The sequence below is a fragment of the Dama dama genome, chromosome 11, assembly GCF_033118175.1.
Source record: "Dama dama isolate Ldn47 chromosome 11, ASM3311817v1, whole genome shotgun sequence".
Taxonomy (NCBI): Eukaryota; Metazoa; Chordata; class Mammalia; order Artiodactyla; family Cervidae; genus Dama; species Dama dama.
In genome coordinates, this window is record NC_083691.1 from 73,017,013 (window position 1) to 73,032,658 (window position 15,646).

Below are 15,646 nucleotides of genomic sequence, written 5' to 3' on the forward strand. Positions count from 1 at the left end.
ACATTGACATTGCCCAGACGCTTGGGGGTGATATATGGCAAAGTTGGTTCCTTTACTTTGTGTCTCTTTAAAAAAAAATCAATTCATTCACTTATCTATTCATTCATTGATACCCTAAATGCCAGGCTATATGAAGCCACTAGGGATTCAGGGGTGACTAGGATATAGTCTCTGTCCTTAGTTTGCTAACAAAGTGAGGAAAATGGTCAAATACAAATAGACAGTCACAACCCAATAAGGACACTTCATGCAGGGAGCTGACCACTCTGCAGCTGCCTCAGAACAGGATTTGGGAGAGGAGTAAAGAGTTAAGGCAACGGCACCCCACTCCAGTACTCTTGCCTGGAAAATCCCATGGACGGAGGAGCCTGGTAGGCTGCAGTCCATGGGGTCGCGAAGAGTCAGACAGGACTGAGCAACTTCACTTTCACTTTTCACTTTCATGCATTGGAGAAGGAAATGGCAACCCACTCCAGTGTTCTTGCCTGGAGAATCCCAGGGACGGGGTCGCACAGAGTCGGACACGACTGAAGTGACTTAGCAGCAGTAGTAGCAGTAAAGAGTTAAGAAGGGCTTCCCTGGTGGCTCAGAGGTTAAAGCGTCTGCAAAAGAGTTAAGAAACCAGGAATCCTAACCCAAATTAAAACCTCACTAGAGTGATGGAGTTGGGAACCCAGACATCTTGATCCTGATTCCGAATCTTCTTATAAGCACTATTTGCCTCTCCTCTCAGAGTTTTAATGCCCAAAGCTATAAAACAAGGGAATCTGACTGGATTTCCCCAAAGGGCATGTCTACTTCCAACAATCTGTAACTCTGAGTCCATAGATAAGTAAGCAAAAACTGTCACATCAACAGGAAATACTGAAACTTGCATTTCAACTGCATCTGAGTTGCAGGTGCCCATTCGTGCTCCTAGAGGGAGGTGTGAGCACGTTATGATGTGAGGACAACTTAAGGCATCCCTGTTCTTTTTTAAAAGGACATCCCCCCCCCCCATTGTTGGGTCATGCACACAGCTTATTTTCATGCAGAAACAGTCATTTATTTCATGCTTCTTTTTCTTCTTCTTTTTTGTTTCTCTCTCTCCCCTAGTGAAATCTCTCAGAGTGATTCCCTGGAAAAGATAGAAGCTAATGCCTTTGACAACCTCCTCAATTTGTCTGAAATGTAAGCATCAGCTAACAGATGGTTTATTGCTGTACACTATTACCCTCACTGGCTGGAGCTCACTCAGTATTTGTATTCAAGCATCCATAGCTAGGAATCCAAGAGGAAAAGACTACAGCAATTACTAGGTCTGGGCAGGCACTAATTTCTGTCACTGCAGTGTCCTGCAGGTTGCCATGGTGACAACTGCTTCTCCCTGGGAGCTGTATAAACTCTGAAACATCACAACACAAAGTTGGAAATTAAAATTGACATTGTGGAGTCCTGCCAAGTAGCTCTTACCTTATGGTGGGGAGGGTAAGGAGTCCTTGAGGTGGTGGAATATTTAGAAAGGAGCTTAGAGATCATGAATTGGTTCACTGGGGACTATTTGGGCATAATAGTAAATTCATTTATTTAGTAAATGGTTCTTGGAAACCTACCATGTAGAAGTGTTGACATGTGTATGTTGGATTTGTTGTTGTGATGTTTTTGAACTGGTTCTTAATAATAATCCTTTCCAAAGTATCATTTTCTTCCAATTTACAAAAAAAAGGGAGAATGGGAGAAGAGTAGCTCAATTCAGTTTTCAGATGTCACACAGCAAGTTAGCGCCAGAGTTAATAAGACTAGAAATCAGGTCATGTGACTCCTAAACCAGGCTTCTTACTGCTGCCTAGTTTGGCCCAAATCTGAACTTCTACAAGCTGCATCAGCAGAGCAGTTTCCAAAGTTAAGAAAGCAGAAATGATATTAGCAACAAACATATTTTGAGCACTTGTGCTCAGCCTTTATTTCCTCTAGGTTGCTCATTTAATTCTTGCAGCTGCCCTGCAAAGTGGGGTAATTATCCCTTTTGTTCACAGGAAGGATTGGAGGCTCAGAAGGGTCGGTAACTTGACAAAAGTGGCACCTTCGACAATGCCAGGGCTGGAATTCAACCCCAGCCCATGTCTTCAAAGCTTGCGCATTTTCCACTGTACCACAAGGCCTCCCTATGAATGGTCCAATTATCAATCACCTAAAGAGAATAATGAATTAATAAGTATGTGGGTACACATGTCCAACTAAGGGTCAAATGATCCTGGAATACAGAGGAGGTAAAATTTACATGTCCCCCAAGAGATGACAGTGTAACCAGGGAAGTAAGACTAATTCACCAAACAGAGGGAAATCCAAAATAACAGGTATTTAAGTGCAAAAGGTATAGTCTGGACTTCTCTGTGAAGTAGAATTTCATGGTGGGAGCGGGGTAGGGGAAGGTCATTTCCATTACATCTTTACCATTACCATTCCTACCGGGACCTGGAAATCTGAAAATCTGCTGTTCTAACAGACTTCCCAAGCAATGTTGAACCACAGCAGCTTGAGATAAATAAAACTGCTCATGATGTAAAGCAGTTTTATTTAATAGATAAAGATATCTTTATATAAAGTATCAATTTATAGATAGGTAAAGTATCAATTTATTGATACAGAAAGAAAAATAAAGCGCTCTAAGGGAAAGAAGGCCCTGAGACTAGAATGTCAGCTCCCCACAGCTCTCTTTGCCTTGTTTATAGCTGGATCTCCAGCACCTAGAACAATGCCTGGCACATGGAGGTAATTCAATAAATGTTTGTTCAATGAATGGATGGATGAGTGGTCAGATTCCAAAACAGTCTTAAGAAATAGACGTTCTTTCCATCCTAGCCACCTAATGTCTTATATGGCCCAAGACTGCTTGATTTAGTTGTTGTAAAGTTAATTACAACAAAAAGTCACTCAGCTCTAAAGAATCAAAGAGACGTAAAGGATAGAAATCGGCACGATGGTGGGAAACTATAGTAAGGTGGAATACACACTATACTTGGAGTTGGAAAAACTGTGTTCACCTCCAAGTTCTGCTACTTCTCACTTCTGTGATTAGAGACCAATCATTCAACTTCCTGATTTCATCCACTGTTGTCAACACTGGAAGGCCTTACTGTGAACCAGACACACATATTTTCTCTTCAAAAACCACTCTATGAGGAAACCAAGCTTTAAGTGATGCATCCAAGGTCATACAATTAGTAAAACCAGCCTGTTAAACCAAGCTGATACCGGAGTCCATCCTCCTAACCAACACACTAGATTTTCTCTACAGAACAAGAGTAATTACCATTTCCTTCAGTGGCTGTTGCCTGGGTTTAAAAAGCCAGAGGCATTTACTGACCCTTTATTGAATCCATAGTAGACAGAATTCAGTAAATGTAGCTGCTTTTCAAAGTCACTGGGGAACTAGGAAGAAAGGCAATAATGCCACTGCAGTACTGTGGCTGTACTTTTACATTTTGCCAAGCCATGCCTTGTGTATTATCTCCACCTACTATGTTACTCACTCCCTACCAACCTGTGAGGCAGAGAAAGTGCCATTATTCTTCTAATTTTACAGAAGGGAGCACTAGCTCAGGGGCATTAGAAGGCCTGGCATCATCACACAACCAATTATCTATAGAATGGATGTAAAAATCCCCAAATGCAAGCCCCTAGAGTCAGCCCTGGGCTATTCCAAAGGCTGAGTGCCCATCTGAATAACCAGTCAGTGTGACTGCCAGCCACTACAAAGATGACCAGTTTGCCTCCAAGAGCAAACAGCCAATTCATTCATTTCTCTTGGGAGTGAAATCGTCCATCACCCCCAATGTGCTGGCTCCATGGTTGGGCAGGACCTAGCTGGCCAGGAGCCCTGGATGTTGGTTGTTACTCGGGGGCAGGAAGGAGAGCAGGGAGAATGGAACAGACTCCCAGCTATGATGCTTATACTTATCTCAGCAAGAGGTTGAAAGCAGAACTTCCTGGCAGTAGCCAACTGGCTCTCATCATCCAGTTTCTATCCTGAGGGTCTCAGGAGCACCCCTCAAGCACAAGAAAGTCACTTGATTTTGTTGATGCCACTTTCAGCCAACATCCTCTGGTGACCATGGCCTTGTGCAGTCCAAATGAAGCACGTCTATTAAACTGCTGCCTGTTTTTCCATTTCTCTTTACAGACTGATCCAGAACACTAAAAACCTGGTGTACATTGAGGCCGGAGCATTTACAAATCTCCCTCAGTTAAAATACCTGTGAGGAATTTTCCTTTTTAAGCAATAGGGGCAGGGGATATGGGCATCTGATGAAAACTTAATTAAAAGGTTGGGAAGAATTTTTAAACCACATACTTAGCATTATTTGCATGTCTGTCTTCAGCTTTCTGATCAAAAGCTAATCAGCATTTCCTATTAACCACTATGCTGGCTGCTTTCAAACACATGTTAGTGGCTCCCAACATTTTCTTTGTCTCAAACATCCAAGAAGGATATCACCCCCTTGCAATGATTTTCAAAGTGATGGTGGGCATAGGGCAGGGAGGTCAGGACACTTTAAAAAGGCTAAGTCGGAATCTCTAAGGTGAGGTGGTGATATAGACAGGGCGTTGGTGAAAGTGGGAGGGGCAGTTCTGATTTGACCCCCATCCATGGTTAAAAATTCCTGACCTCATTTCTCTCATGTGTCCATTCATTCACTCAGTCAATTTTAAAGTACTGCCTTGAGGTAGGCCTTGTGCCATATAAACCAAATCATTATTTTCTATTTCCCCTTAAACCTTATTAAGTCCACTGGTTAGCATTATAAGTTGAGTACCACTGTAGCCTAGCAGATTCATCACCTTGCCAGCAAAACAAGAATATCTGTAACGTGATACAAATCTATAAATTAGTCACCCTGGATCTTCTCACATATCAAGTAATCATTTATTCACAGGGGAAAAAATGAACATTTAGCCCTCTGATACAGATGTCCATTCTTTCTTCTTCCTGATGAAATAAATTTCATAAAATCCCCAGAGGATGCAAAGTCCACCACCTCTAGCAGCCCTGCCCTGGGCCACGAGCATAGCCCTAATGCTGGATGACAATTCCTAACCCAAGTGTGCTGCTTTTCCAGACCTCCAAGGGATCCATAGGACACATAAGTATCTGCAGTATCAAATATGTTGGAAAAACATAAGAAAACCCCAGAACCAAATTTGACCACTGCAGCCCCTTGTTACCTAAGAATCACTGCTTTTATTAAATAGCATCTTCACCCCTAAAGTATGATATTCCCCCAACCCCACTACACACTGCAGTCCACACTGCAGTGAAGCCCACACTGCCTTCACCAGTCACAGAGAGGACAAGGATTCCATGTGATCTGGGGTAACAGGTAAGGAGGAGAACCAGAGAGAGCCAAAACAGAAACCTGGATTCCTTTCCTCATCACCAGAGTGCCAGGCAGTTCAGTTCAGCTGTCCACAGTCCATGACTGGTGAATTTAAAACTCGCCTGGGAAGATCCAGATGCTCGGCTCCTCTCAAGGAGTCCCATTCTTGTATAATAAAATATCCTTCAATTTAACCTATCACTGAAGTCTCACTCCTCTTTGAAGGCTAATTAAAAGGTGGGAGGAAAAGAGGAAGAGCCTTGAGTAGCTCCAAAACCAAAAGAATGTTCCATGACCAGTGAGATACAGGGAAGAACTCCCTGAATTGTAAGGTAGCTAAATAAAGGGAGATTTTTAATAATGAGGATATGATTTCTCACATGGAGATTAATCTTCCTGAAGTGTTTGAGTTAAAACCTGTTCTAAAGTAGAGAGATGCTTTCTAGAACCATTAAGAACACAGAATACACTAATTAGCAAAAGGAAATGGAACACAATACAATAGGAAAATGCAACTGATGCAACAGGAAAAAGACAGTCTGGAAATACAAATGTAAATGAAAAAGACGGAAGAGATTGGTCCCATCCCCTAGATCTCTAAAAGGAGCAACTTCCCCCCATAGTGTTAGGGGCTTTTAAATTCTGATCTTCAACAGCCAGAAGTGTTATTGATAAACTCCACATTTTTTAAATCTAATGTGAAAACAGTTATCTGCACAGTGCCTTTCTACTGTTTTTATCTTTATTCCTTAGTAACAATCCCCTATACTCACTCTGCCCACATTCCCATCCTGCCCCATATCACAGAAGCATCTGTAACACAGGCATCCGCAAGCTTCCAGATGTTACGAAGATCTTCTCCTCTGAATTTAATTTCATTCTGTAAGTACCAGGCTGATTGCTATGCAAAACAGTTTCCTATTTGCAGCTGAAATTTAGAAAGTAAATATTTCTCATTTCATTCCTCAAGGGAAATTTGTGATAACTTACACATAACCACTGTACCAGGAAATGCTTTTCAAGGGATGAATAACGAATCCATAACGCTGTAAGTAAATGTGCAGATTCAAGCTCTGCCATGCAGCTCCTACTATTCCCACTTCTTTTTTTTTTTTAAATTCCCACTTCTAGCTTGAGTTGGGCTCTTTCTTTTCTTTCATCATGTTCCTAACTCGCTGCTGACATTCTTTCTGACCTAAAATGCCAAGGGTGAGAGGAGTCGTGTGGGATAGCAGCTAGGTCATATGTTCATACATGACAACCAACCAACCCATTAAGTTCAAAATTAATCAAATGGGCCCTGAGGATTTACAGTGACCGAATTTCCAACTGATGAAATTGTTCACTACATCGATGGACTGCTTTGAAGCTAAAAAGAGACAGCCTGGAGGGGAATGACTGCCCTGGTAAAAAGAGAGCACAGAAATTTCAAGTTTCAACTGAGAAGAGGTTGGAAGGATATTCTTCAAGTAGGTGGAGTAGCTGATCAAAGGACCCTGCTCTTTCTCTCTCTTTCTTTCTTTCTCTCTCTCTCTCTCAGTCATTTTTCACTTTCTCCTTGGAACCTGCTTACTTTGTTTCTGAAGGAACACCAACTATGCCCATTCCCTACATGCTTTCATACTTGAAAATAATGCCTTCTCATCTGGCAGTCACTCATCAGGTTATCCCTTCCATGCTCTTTCCTAAGGCCTCGCTACTAAATGTATGGTCCATGGACAAGCATCTATAGTGTCTTCTGAGAGCTGGTAAGAAACTCAGATTCTCAGGCTAATCCCAGACCTACTGACTCAGAATCTGCATTTTAATAAGATTTGAAGTGAATTGCATCACATTAAAGTTTGAGGGGCATCATGCTAAGATAACCCAACTTATTCTCTTCACTGTATACCTGCCTGACTTTCCTCTCGTTAGATTCCTGCCCTCTTCACACAGGCCACCTTCCTTTGCTCCACCATTCAGAGGCAGAATCCTGGGCACCATGTCTCATTTATCTCCAAAGCCCAGTGGCCCATGTTCAATTCTGCTCCCATGTCTACATCCTCGCACTCATTCTGCTTTGGTTACATTCCATGGCAGGATCATGATAAGACGATCAAGACCTTAAGTGTCCTTAAAGAAAGAGAGAGCATGTATTGATGACCCAGAAATGAGGAGCTAGTTGTGAAACAAGAGAAGAGACCATCTCAGAGGATTGCCTTTTATACAATGGATTCTAGAAATTGGTATCAGTGGTGCACTGCATTTAATTAGTAATTTTACTCTGTGTAAGTATAATTCAACACATAACAGTTATCATGTTACAAAGCTGTGACCAATGCAGCCTGCACTCATGAGTGTTGCAATCAAAAGAATACAGAGCAGCAACCAAAAAGAGTTTCAAAATAACTCAAATTCTTACCTTGCATCTCTTACACATCAGAAAGGAGACTACATCCTAGAAAAACTTCTCTACAGTCTTTCTACTCCTCCACTTCCCTCAGGTACTGTAGCTCTTCTAGCTGTTTATAAAGCCTTTCTGACTCACCATCACCTATGGATCACGAACTACTCATTCATCATGTTCCCTGTCAGAAACAGGGCATTTATAGAGCACTGAGTGGGGAGGTACTGCACGCCTTAGGATTTGGGGTCTTTCTATGTCTTTGCTGAGGACACAAAAGACATATAAGATCCATGTCTCTGGGAAGCTCACAATCTCAATGGGAGAAAACATGAAAGAATAATACAAGCCAGTAGACATTCACTGCGAGTGTGCGGTACACAGAAATGAGAAGTCTTGGAGAGGTTCTCTTGGGCTGTAGAAGTCAGGCTGCGGACCTGAGTGAGACCTTGCAGAATCAGTAACACTTGGGTGAGTAAATATGATAAAAGTGGCTAATATTTATATAGTACTTATTAAGGGCCTACACGGTTTTAAGGTACTTTTTAAAAAACTCATTTAAATCTTGCAACCCTATGAGGTAGGGACTGTCCACCCCATGGTTAGATGAGGAAACCAAGACACTGAGAAGTTAAGTAATTCACCCCAGGTCAAGCTTTAGTCTCAGACAGTCTTGGCTCCAGGGTCATGGTCTTGACCATTATGTGGTACCATATACTGAGAAAAAGGGGGCAAACATTCCAAGTGAACATGAGCAAAAGCATGGCGGTGGGAAGAAGGAAAATGGGATGAGGCATATTCATTGGCAGTAAACATCCTGCTTAAGAGATGGAAAATACATTTAGATAAATGGCGGGGGTGGAGGAAACACTGGATTGCAGAGGGTTTTGAATGCAGGGTTCAGGGGCTAACAGCCTAGAAATAGCCCTGGGGGAAAAGAAGTAATAAGAAGAAACCACTCAGCAGAATAGCTTTTATTCAAAGATCACAAATATCCAAGACTTCCTTTGATTCTGACCTCAATCTAAAAGTAATCAGGAAAACAGTAAGTACTCCTCCCAGACAACAAGCACAGCCATGGGAGAGGAGTGCAACGAGAATGGAAGGAAGAGCAGAAGATGTGGAAGAAGACCAGTAAGAAAACGAATGTTGAGATAACCACAGGGGTCTATGAGTTCTCGCGATGGGGCCGCCCCACCAAACCCACGGGGAAACCAACGATTTCTTCTCACCCATCACATTTCAGCATCTTGTACACAAGAGCAGCACAGTGTTTTTATTAGGGGCCATTAACTTATTTTAGTTATGATTTTAAGAAGAATAGTGCCTACCAGCGGGGCATAGTTGCCCCACTTCTGCAGTTAATGAGGACTGCAGCTCCCTCTCTCCCAGGGAGCCCGTGAGGGCACTGTGCCTCCGTCTCCCTCCTCACTCTTGGCCCTTCATCTGGAAGGGAGTGATTAGTCATTTGCTTGGCACTTATTCTCAGCTGAATGGGCCTTTCTGTACATGAAGGATCATGTGGAGCACCCCGCTGGAAAAGGGTATTACATTCAAAGAGGAAAACCTTATTTCCTCAGCTATAAAGTTCAACTCTCTAATTAGAAAATAATGAAGGCAAGCCTTCTCTTCTCATTATTAGTAGTAGTTGAGATTTCGCTTTTTATGGAAGCTTTCCTACCCTCCCCCCACCCAGATCTTTACCAACTGTGAGCTCTTTTAATGAAAACAAAACACTTCACTCGATGCTGGAGAAGCTCAGTGGGGCTAATGCTGAAACTATGCATTATGCTCTTATGTCCCTTTAAAGCCATTTGGCTTTTCATTAATTCTCCTCAAGAGGTTACCTTGAAATGCCCCCCACCCTGAATGAGCAGGATTTGGCTGCGCCACCTTTACAATATTCTAAATGACTTGTCATACCAGGCTCAAAAAAGGAGTCAACCTTGATTCACGTCTGAACTCCTCACAGAGAAGGAAAGGTCATGGCAATCAATTCTCTAAGGCCCTTCAGAGAAGGGTGGCCCAGCAAAGGAGGACAAGATTCCTGGCTGCACCCGTGATGAGCCGCGGGATGATGAGCGGGGAGACTGTTGGGCACTGAAGTAGAGAGCCTGGGCATTAGTCCTGGCTTTAAGTCCACCCAGCTTTAGCCAAGTCACAGACCTGCAACAAACTTTCCAATGGGACTATTAATACCTCCTTGTGCAAATTCAATTCAGTCACATTGTGTCAACCACACTGTATCACCACTTAAAAGCTCATATTTAGCAAGCAGACTGTTTCAGACCATCATGAAAATGTGTCTCATTATCTCTTTTAAAATACTTTTTTTTTATTTTGAAAATTTTAACTGACAAATAGAATCACTTTTCATTTGTCTTTCCACTGACAAATGGAAAGAACAGCACTATGAACACCTTTATACATCTTACCTAGTTTCACCTACTGTTATCATCTTGCCACAATCCACTCCGTCTCTATATATGTAAATATATACAACACATTTCCCTTTTGCCAAACCATCCAAGAGAAGTTTATAGATATGATACTTCCTACCCAAATACGTCAGCATGTATCTCCCTAAATAGAAACATTCTCTGGAACTACAACACCATTACACCTAAGAAAATCAACATGGATTTAATGACATCGTCCAACTTACAGTCTATGTTCAAATGAAAATGTCTTTGACAGATTTTTTTAAAACTCGGAATTCAAACATTATCCATAGCATTTTTGTTATGTCCCTTCGTCCTCCAAACCCCACTCCCTGAGAACTGCCCTCCTGTCTTCCCCTGCTCTGCAAAACACTAATTCCTAATTGAGGGCTTAGGCCAGTTGTCTGGGCTCATCCAACTATACTGTCCTGATTAGATGTTAAATGTCTCCCTATAGCTCATCCAACTATACTGTCCTGATTAGATGTTAAATGTCTCCCTCTGCCTCAGACCAGGAGGTACATCATGTCATGCTATGCCACTCCTTGGCCATTTGGTTATGGAGGTACTGCCAGACCTCTTCATTGTAAGGGCATGTTTCACCCTTTGTCATAATTCAGTAAACCATCATGGGGTACTTTGAGTTCGTGTGACTATCCATTGGCCAACAATCTTTCACCCAATGGTTTCAGCATTCATTCATTATTCAGTTATTATAGAGAGCTATCAAGTGGTAATTTTAAATGTATCACTCCTCTACATTTATCAGGCAGCACTCTTCTGTATAAAAAAGGTTTCTTTTTTTCTTCGTTCTCTTCTTTCTCTCTCTCTTTTTAAGTATCACTATGAAACATGGGTTTTTCAAAGTGCTATTCAATGTATTATTCTCCATTGCTATCATTATTATTTTGAATGCATGTCACCTTTTTATTGTTGCATATGGTAAGCTGACACAAACCTGGCCGTGGTGGAGGGAAACATAAAAACTCAGTACTGCTGAAAAGCAAGAGGTGTGCTCAAATCAGAGAGAGGAATTCCTTGCTATGGAGAATGTGAGCCCCAGAGATATGGGGGAGTTCTGATGACATCCAAAACTAGGGTCATGGCAGCATCTAGCAGTGACCAGAGACAGTTATCCACACAACCACTGCCAGGGCAGCCACTGAAGAAGTGTCTTCATGCAGGAAGAAGTATTCAGATATAAAAGGACTTCAGCAAAGTATTGTAAGAAGAAAGTGGTGATTTTCGGATCCCTCTTCTTTAGGATGGTGTTTGCATGATCATCTGATAAAAATTTGCTTACAGATATACTACCACAGGGCAGATTTTCTAGAAGAGTGTGTTACTGATTCCACAAGGTCTGAGTCCACCGTGCAGCCTCTCTGACTTCTCTAACCCCAGAGGACTTGTCCAAGACTTCTCATTTCTGCGCATCACACATGCTCACAGGGAACGTCTCCTGGCTTGTATTATTCTTTCATTACGTCATGTTTTCACTCATTGAGATTATGATCCTTTCAAGGACCTGGATGGAGGAAGAAATAGCAACCCACTCCAGTATTCTTGCCTGGGAAATTCCATGGACAGAGGAGCCTGGCAGGCTATAGGCTATGGGATTGCAAAGAGTCAGACACGACTGAGTGACTAAGCATGCAAGGACATGGATCTCACATATCTTGTGTCCTCAGTAAAGACATGGGAGGACCCCATATCCTAAGGCATGTGATACTTCCCCATTCAGTGGGGACACTCTTTGAGACCCTGAGGATCTATAAACCTAAACTAAGTTTTCTTCTTTGAAATCATTCAAAACCAAGTTGGCTACATGATCTGAGTGGGAACTATGGCAAAATGTCTGCGACTGCTACTATAACCCCAGAAATACTTTTAAAGCCCCAGGAATAGTTGGGGTTTGCTATAAGGCAGCATTCAGAATTAGAGTGTCATCTGTGATGAAGTTCTAAAGCTTGAATCTTATTTTGAATAAAAAGGTGCCACTTCTCTGAGTCACAATTTCTGACATTTGAATAGAGAACCTAGACAATGCTTTAAAGTAAGGTGCAGTTATTGTAAGAGATGAGAGAGAAAAATTCATTTCTATGCCTGTGACAGCATCCTCAAGGCAAAGGAAGCCCTCCTCATTTAATTCTGACACCATGATGTTTTGGAGAAAAGCAATCTGAAGTGACTCTCCAGATGTTTTAAAGGGCATTTAAAGCATTCTGCAGGCTGACAGCATGAGGTTTCCCACTCACATCTGTAATTTCTCCACTCATTTAATCAAAACCAGGCAGCACATTCTATTGTCTGCAAATGTTAAGAACAGAGGCAAAGAGCAGCAGCTGAAAAGGAAATAGTGAGCCAGATTCTTTGGAAAGTTGGAAGAAGCAGAACCCAGAGTATAAAAAAAAAAAAATTTTTTTTTAAGACAGGAAAAATGTTCAAATACAAAAATGCAATGATGACAACATAGACCAGAGGTGGTTGAGGGTCCCCAGGGAGTGAGTACGTTTGCAGCAGCCCACGCCACTGAGTTGACCTGCTCCATCCAGGAGAAGAAAGGCCCCCACCTCAGTAGAGGAGAATGACAGTTCAATTTAACAGGTCACTGCATTTCAGGACAGGCTGTTCAGAGCATGGGAAAGGACATCTTTTCCTCTGTTCTGCCAGAGATCTGGAAGCCACTGTTTAATACGATAATAATAATAATCATAGGCGCAACACACTAAGCATTTACTTTGTTCTGGAACCTAGTTCCAAGCACTTAACATATGTATACTGTTTTAATCTATACAACAGTCTTTTGAGGTCAAGACTATTATTATCATCTATTATTATCATCATCCCTGTTTTCAGATCAGGAAGTTGAGACGCAGAGAGGTTAAGTAACTTGCCTAAAGCAACTCAGTTTATAAGTAGTAGAGCTAGGATTCGAGCCCAGGTAAGGCTTGGGTTCAGGGCTTGCAGACTTACCTGCAAGGCTGCGCTTACAGCAATGGCAATGTAGGCCCCACAAAAACGTCAACTGGAAGATCCTAAGATGTATCAAAAGTAGGATCAGGGTTTCACATAACAGTGGTGAGGACTGGGCATTCAGACAAGCGCTAGCAGCTTTGGTTTGCAAGAAGCAGAGTAGGGACTACCTTTCCTACACATGGAGCTCCACCACTAAGAAGGCAGAGAATGCAGTAAGGGGACCAGACTCTGGACTCAGTGCTGTCCAACAGACCATCTGATTTGCACCATGAAAACAATGAGAGCTGCAGCATCCTATTACATATACCCTAGGGCAAGAGGTCGCAAAGTGGCATGCCCAAAGCTCACGGGGAGAGCTTGCTATGAAAGTGCCTTTGCAGACTTCTCTGGTGGCACAGTGGTTAAGAATTCGCCTGCCAATGCTGGAGACATGGGTTCGATCCCTGACCTGGGAAGATCCCACATGCCGCGAAGCAACTAATTCTGTGCGCCACAACTATTGAACCTGTGCTCTAGAGCCCAGGAGCCAAAACTACTGAAGCCCGCACGCCTGTGCTCCACAAGAGAAGCCACTGCGATGAGAAGCCCAGGCACCACAGCTAGAGAGTAGCTCCTGCTTGCTACAACTAGAGGAAGCCTGTGCGCAGCAATGAAGACCCAGTGCAACCAAAAAATAATTACTTGTTAAAAAGGAAAGTAACTCATGACAAAATAATATGCATTTCCAAAAAATGTGCACGTTACTGGCTACCACAGCCAGGTTCTGACTCTAGGTCTGCAGGGCACCTCGTCAGTAGGTCTGAGTCTGCATTTCTGGCCAGCAACTCCAGATGATGCCAATTCAGTGGATGGAGGAGACTGATTTGACAAACAGTAGACTAGACTCTAAAAGATCCAATTTCAAAAGTTCCGAGAAGAGACAGGTACGATTTCTTCATCTAAAAGAGATTATTATAAAAGCATTCAGTCCCTAAGATGACAAGCAGCTGACGAAGAACAATATTCTAAGTGTAAAATAAAAAGAGAGTTCTAGTGGGATTGTGTGGAGGAGGTAAGGAGGTTGTGTGTAATCGCACAAGACAGCAGACATAATCCAAATATCAATCCCTCAGATTCTACAGTATAAATGGTGAAGGAAAACTATTGAAAAATGGCATCCAATAATCCATTACCAAATACAGTTAAGAGCTCGTGTGTGAAACTGTAAACACAGGAGAATGCCTATGAGAGCAGGGGGAGCCAGACAAGGCTCTTTCTCCCGTGGAAGGGCAAGGCTACTTCTGCCGCCAGCCTGTTGACTGAGCTCCTGCTAGATAACAGCATTATGAGAGACCCGGGGAGGGGGGGGCGTTACAAAATGAATTAAATACGATCCCCTGCAATCTCTGAACTCATTATTTTGTAACCTCTATATTTTCTGAATTGCAGTCTTTAAATACCATGCTTCAACACTGAGTCCCACCTATATTTACTTATATGCTGGTTTGTCTCAGCTGTGTTGATGGAAAGGAAGGGACCTTCCCCACCCCCCACACACACACTATATACATACATATCACACACAGACAGATACAATGAAATGAAATCCTGTGCTAGTTTTATTTAACAAAGGCTAGAGAAACCTTGCAGACAGCAGCCACCTGAGGAGTAGGAGGAGACTGTTTGCCATGTCACCCCTTCCAGCCTGTCCCTGACACAGCCCATGCAGCTGCCAGCAACACTGAAAAGCAAAGTGAGCATCTTGCCAGATGCAGAAGCTTAATTTTATGTCACACCACAGCCCTTTCTTACTTGAGTCTTAAGTCACTGTTTATGGAGAACATACACAAACATTTCCATTTGAGACTGTGGCTTTCAAACTTGCTTGGCTATGATTTACACTAAGAAATTCATCTTATATATTACCATTTGTCCATTCAATTCACGGAACATACGTTCACTGTAATCCTCCCAGATGCCAGGCACTGTTCTACATACAGGTAATCCTGCAATGAACAGAATAATCTGAATTCTTGTTCTCATAAAGGTTACATTCTGCTGGGAGAGGTAGACAACAATATAATCATGGGTCAGATGCTGATAAAGAAAATCAGAGAAGGGAGAGGGAGAATGCTGGAATGCTGGGGAAGGGAAGGGTGGTAAAATAGGGCAGTCAGGAAGGGCCACACCAAGAACATAACATTGAACATAGTTCTACAGGAGGAGGAAGAGGGGCCATGTGGATATTTCAGGGAAGAAAAGGCACATCAACCAGCAAAACTGATGTGCCAGAAGTAGCCCCAGTCAAAGTGTGTTCTGGTCTCATTTCCACCAACTGTGGACTTTAGACAAGCCACGTTCTTCTCTGAGCCTCGTTCCTTCTTTGTAAAGTGAAAGGATGCGCCTTGCTCCTCTCCAAGTTCTTTTCTGGCTCTAACATTTCCCAGCATCTGTGTTCTAAGGAGTCTTAAGTCTTGCTCTGGGCAGACTAATATATATGTATGTACATG

At 42.5% G+C, this 15,646-nt stretch overlaps 1 protein-coding gene across 1 annotated transcript in view; it reads left to right on the plus strand.

Moving 5' to 3' along the window:
* The window catches only part of LHCGR (luteinizing hormone/choriogonadotropin receptor), a 59,460-nt gene that overhangs the window by 22,213 nt on the left and 21,601 nt on the right, over positions 1-15,646 (plus strand). The window contains exons 3-6 of the mRNA XM_061156297.1: positions 1,096-1,170; positions 4,163-4,237; positions 6,165-6,239; positions 6,328-6,405. Coding sequence (XP_061012280.1) covers positions 1,096-1,170; positions 4,163-4,237; positions 6,165-6,239; positions 6,328-6,405 — 303 coding nt within the window. The remainder of the gene's footprint in view (positions 1-1,095; positions 1,171-4,162; positions 4,238-6,164; positions 6,240-6,327; positions 6,406-15,646) is intronic.